The sequence below is a fragment of the Hordeum vulgare genome, chromosome 5H (assembly GCF_904849725.1).
Source record: "Hordeum vulgare subsp. vulgare chromosome 5H, MorexV3_pseudomolecules_assembly, whole genome shotgun sequence".
Classification (NCBI taxonomy): Eukaryota; Viridiplantae; Streptophyta; class Magnoliopsida; order Poales; family Poaceae; genus Hordeum; species Hordeum vulgare.
In genome coordinates, this window is record NC_058522.1 from 80309687 (window position 1) to 80315206 (window position 5520).

Below are 5520 nucleotides of genomic sequence, written 5' to 3' on the forward strand. Positions count from 1 at the left end.
ACTTCCTAGCAAAATTAAGCCGGAGATGTTTTCCAAGCCATCTGCTAGTTGATGTGATTCTATGCTACCATGCTACTTCATAATTTCTTCTAAAATGCCAGTTTTTTTGCTTTGACCATACATATGTTTTCCATATTGTTTCATCAAACATACGTATGCGTCTGTGCTACCAACCAAACCTGTTATTGCCTTCATACATAATCTTGTTTATGCTTCAAGCCGATTGCTCGTAATTTGGTTGTTGTTTTGGTGAACTTATGTGTGCAAATTTCTGGTGTAGATGATGACTTCTTGTTGTATTTTGAGTGGAGGCTATGCATTGGCGGTATATATCAGTTGAAGCCCAGTTCACGAAGGCGTTTGCGAGACATCCTAGGAATCTACAGTAAAGGGGAGTGAAGGGAGCCAAAAAGAAGTTGGGCAAGATGTTGCTTGAACTCGATAAGGCGCACTCTAAATTATAATTTCCATTACCTTGGAAACATATGTAATAATCAAATGGAAAAGTAGCATTTTTATGTTTAACCGAAACAAATATATGGGCTATTGGATTCCAGTAGACTTGAATAATTTTTTGCATCATTGTAAAAAATTTAGCTTGACACTGGATGCAATTTTTTGTTGGATAGAAACAAATATCATTTTGGGTGGAAGCAATTCTTTTATAAGACAGAAACACATTGGAAGCGAATACACTGGATGCATTTTTTTTAGATAGTGGAAACAAATCATGTTTTGGGTGGAAGAAAACTTTGTATTTGACCGAAACACATTGGAAGCAAATATATTGGATGCAATTTTTGTTAGATAAAAACAAATCTTATTTTTGGTGGAAGCAAAAAAATTGTTCGGGCAGAAACATATTCGAATCAATTATTATTTTCGATACAAACTCAATAGTAATACTATGAAAGCATAGTTTATTTTCCAATGGGGAAGCAATGCGTGATGGAAGGACAATTTTATTTTTCAAAATATTAGTTGGAGGAAGCAAGGGAGATAATCGAGCAGTGCATGTGCTTAGCTGGAGCAGTTACTGCCAAGAAAATTTAATGTTGGCCTACTAATGAGCAAACCCAACAAATCTCGTGGGTTGCTGACCATCTGATCGGACGACTTACCTGCACCTGATCGGACGGCCTTCTACTAGTCTGATAGGTAGCAAGCATCTGTAGTATGATGCCTAGCGGTGCCCCTGGTTGACCGTCTGTGATTGGCCCAGGATTAAATCATCACATACACGGCAAGTTATAGGATGGTGGGGGTCAAGTTTTGTAAGTTTTGGACCAAATCATCACATACACAACAAGTTGTAGGACTTGGGGTGCTTTTAACTCACTCAACTTCATAGGCTCTTCCTCAACTCCACATTCTTTTCCTCCTTTCCTTCTCTCATCTTCCTTTTCCTATACCTTTATCACCGAAGCAGCGACCTCCTCTGCAGACAACACCTAACACCTTGGGGCTATCAGTTTGTTGCCACGCTAGCATGCGAACCTAGCTAACATATGGGGCAACAACATTGGCCATGCTTTGATGTGCCTATGTCGTGCATGCGTGCTAAAGGGCGGGCTTGTATGGCCAAGCTTGCACGCATACTTTTTTGAACACGGTATAAATGCAAGCGTTCGTATATACGCACATACACTCGTCTTTATAGACGTACACAAGCACATCCTATCCTACGAGGACATGATTTATGGAAGCATCACTTCCCTAGTGCCTCAGCTCTCCAACAATGCAAAAAGTAATGAAACCGCCGCATCTGAATTCTTCTGACAAACAACGGCTGCATCCTAGCAGGCTCCATTTCAACAATGTCTTTATGCAAATCCCACTTCTCTATCTTCTACCTTTCCTCCCCACGAGACTAATCCCACTCATTTTTCTTACTAGACCACATCCAGGAACCTGTCTCTTGCATAAGAGACTTTGACACCTACGAGACACCCACTTTAGCACTATGCTGGCATCTTAACCTACGTGGACGATGGAGCACTAGGTCTAGGGCGACACGTTGTACATGTCGTGAGCATCCCCGAGAAACCGAGCCGACATATTATCTTGAGATTTACGAAGTCCCGTTAGGTGTCTCATCGATTGAAACGTTTCCTTTCATGAATGCACATCGTTAATTTTTTAAAATAAATTCGAAAATAATGCGAGCACACACGCGTGCTTTTAGTAAGACGTGTGCTTTTAGTAAGGTTTGTTTGGCCAGCTAGGGGATTTTCCAAAGAAAAAAAAAAGCTATACGCTCTATCCCGGGAGAAGGTTTTTGGCGCTGGCCCACATGTCATCGAGCAAGACCACATCCGCAGGGCCTTCTCCTGGCCTGAGCAGTTCCGCTTTCCTCTCCGGCAACAATTACCGGAAACCACCGCCCCCTCACCGGCGGCAACCACAGCGGCGCCACAGCCAATCCTAACGCCAATGTCCACCGCTGCCTCTGCGCTCCGCCCGGCACCTAGGTGGGGTGCGCCGTCGCAGCGCCGGCTCGTGGAGCAGCACCTGGCGTCACTGCCCCACGGCCTCCAGCACCTCCACCACGTGCAGGAGCTCCACGCGCAGCTCCTCAAGCACGGTCTCCACCTCGACCCGCTCGCCGCCTCCAAGCTTATCTCCTCATACGCGCTCCAGCGCCGCCTCCCGGCCTCCCGCCGCATCTTCGCATCCTTCCCCAATCCTCAAGCCACCACCTTCCTCCCGAACACACTTCTCCGCGCCTACGCGCTCAATGCCCTTCCCCACGCCGCGGTCTCTCTCTTCTCCGCCATGCCCCAGCGGGACAGCTTCACCTACTCCTTCCTCATCAAGGCGCTCTCCTCCTCCGGCTTGACCCCCCTCAGGGCGGTGCACTCCCACGTCGTTAAACTCGGGTCCATCGAGGACACCTATGTCGGGAACGCGCTGATCGACGCCTACTCCAAGAATGGCGGGTTTTTGGACGCCAGCAAGGTGTTCGAGGAAATGCCTAGACGGGATACTGTATCCTGGAACTCGGCCATGGCTGCGATGGTGCGACAGGGCGAGGTGGCAAGTGCGAGGAGGATGTTTGACGAGATGCCGGACAAGGACACGGTAAGCTGGAACACCGTGCTGGACGGGTACACCAAGGCTGGGAAGATGGAGGATGCGTTCGAGCTGTTTCAGTGCATGCCGGAGAGGAATGTGGTGTCGTGGTCGACAGTAGTGTCTGGTTACTGTAAGAAGGGTGACATCGAGATGGCTCGAGTGATCTTTGATAAGATGCCGACCAAGAACTTGGTAACATGGACGATAATGGTTTCGGCATGTGCCCAGAATGGGCTTGTCGAGGAGGCTGGACGGTTGTTTACTCAGATGAAGGAAGCTGCTGTGGAACTTGATGTGGCTGCAGTTGTGAGTATCTTGGCTGCATGCGCAGAGTCAGGCTTGCTTGCTCTTGGGAAGAGGATTCACCGGTACGTGCGGACGAGGCAACTGGGGAGGTCGACCCATGTGTGCAATGCAATGATTGACATGTTTTGCAAGTGTGGATGCGTAAACCGGGCTGATTATGTCTTTGACACTGAAATAGCTGAGAAGGATTCAGTGTCATGGAACACCATAATTGGGGGATTTGCGATGCATGGGCATGGAGACAAGGCGCTGGACTTCTTCGCCCAAATGAAGCTACAAGGATTCCGTCCTGATGCTGTGACAATGATCAATGTTCTTAGTGCATGCACACACATGGGGTTTGTTGAAGAGGGGCGCCAGCATTTCTCCAATATGGAGAGGGACTATGGCATTGTGCCACAGATAGAGCATTATGGCTGCATGATTGACCTTCTCGGTCGTGGAGGGCTCATCGAGGAGGCTGTTGGTCTGATAAAAAGCATGCCTTGGGACCCTAATGAGGTAATATGGGGGTCCCTTCTCAGTGCATGCCGACTGCACAAGAATGTGGAGTATGCAGAAATTGCAGTGAACGAGCTCAGTAAGCTGCAGCCCTCCAATGCAGGGAACTATGCTGTCCTTTCAAACATCTATGCAGAGGCGGGGCAGTGGAGTGACATGGCAAAGGCAAGGATGCAAATGAAAGGAACTGGGTCTCAGAAGTCAGCAGGGTCAAGTTGGATTGAACTTGATGAGGCATTCCATGAGTTCACGGTGGGGGACAGAAAACACTCAGACTCGGACCAGATATCCGAGATGGTTGATAGGCTGAGTTCACATGTCAAGGATGTTGGCTGCGTTCCAACAGCTCATGAGCTACTTGTGCAGTGAGTCCTTTGCCAAGGGTATGGTAAATTGGTCATGTCGCAGTCACAAATGTGAAATGCTTTCATGAGGTGTTAGCATTGCAGGACGCAATCTATGTAAGCAAGCACCGGCTCCAGTGAATCCTGCAATCAAGAAGATGCTGTGACGTGGTACAGAATTACCCACGATGGACTGGATACCCAGATATCTGTTCAAGCATTTCTCAGCATGTGCTCTTCTGCCGTCAGGTTTGCTCTGTCAAAATCTGCAACTATGTTAAGACGAAAGCTGGTGATGGGATGGACTGACAAAATACTACCATTACAGTGCTAGGTTGATTGAATAGTTCATAGGTTAGTACTTCTAGTGCTTCACTTCATCTGGTTAATCGAAACCAAAACAAGGCATAAGGTAGGGTCTTCTAAAATATAAGGAAGTGAGAAGACCTCACATTAAAAATGTAAGAAGTGATTTCTGTAGTTACATTATAGCAGCAACGTGGCTATTATGTTGGAGAAGTAGAATAGTTGAGTGTCTTACAGTCGTTCATCCCATTTTTTGCATGTATCACTTTCATAAGAATGTTTTAGTGAGGAAAGCATACAATCTCCGTAATATTCTGATTTGGGTATCAAGCTTGTATCTCCTACAAAACCGTATAAATCATTCATTTGTACTTACTTTTTTAGGTTGTATTTCACGCTTCTTAGACATGTTAGTGTCATGCTATGTTATGAGGTTTATTTTTTGTCTATTCTCTTGTTTCTCTGTCTTCTGTTTCAACTTTTAACTCACTGCTAAGACTATGAAGAATCCTGGTTTAGGTTGCTGTGATGTTTATGAATTTTTTTTTGGGTATGCATCTGGGTCATACCTGAATATTTAAGTTATCAAGCGGAATGTTTGGAACTTCAATAATTACTTCACCAAGTTTAGGCTGGTCCATGTCTCTTTTTAAGAGACATTAAGAAATTTCTTGTAAGATGTTTTAGAAGTTTAAAGATACACTTGTAAATTATTTTGACATGCATGCAGGTAGTGAGAAAGATAAAATTGTGTGTGAAATAAGTTTCCGCATAAATCAGCATTGAAGTTTTTTTTAAGAGATTTCGCCAAATTTTATATAGAGATAACATGTAATGCATCTCCCACAATAATCAAGTCAAAGAATTGACTTACCTTTTCCTTTTCTTCTCAGTAAGGCACCCGGAAATCAAACATATCTTCTTTTGGAGAGAAGATGCTGATGCTGGTGACACCCTGGAGCACATCCTGCCGAGCCACATATATATA

The 5520-nt window shown here is 45.4% G+C and overlaps 1 protein-coding gene across 1 annotated transcript; it reads left to right on the plus strand.

Annotated features, from left to right (window-relative positions):
• Nucleotides 1-2294: 2294 nt before the first annotated feature.
• Nucleotides 2295-4907, plus strand: LOC123398135 (pentatricopeptide repeat-containing protein At3g29230). Its single transcript, XM_045092644.1, has one exon. It carries the CDS (start codon nt 2434-2436, stop codon nt 4249-4251), a length of 1818 nt encoding a protein of 605 aa, XP_044948579.1. The 5' UTR covers nt 2295-2433; the 3' UTR covers nt 4252-4907.
• Nucleotides 4908-5520: the final 613 nt, after the last annotated feature.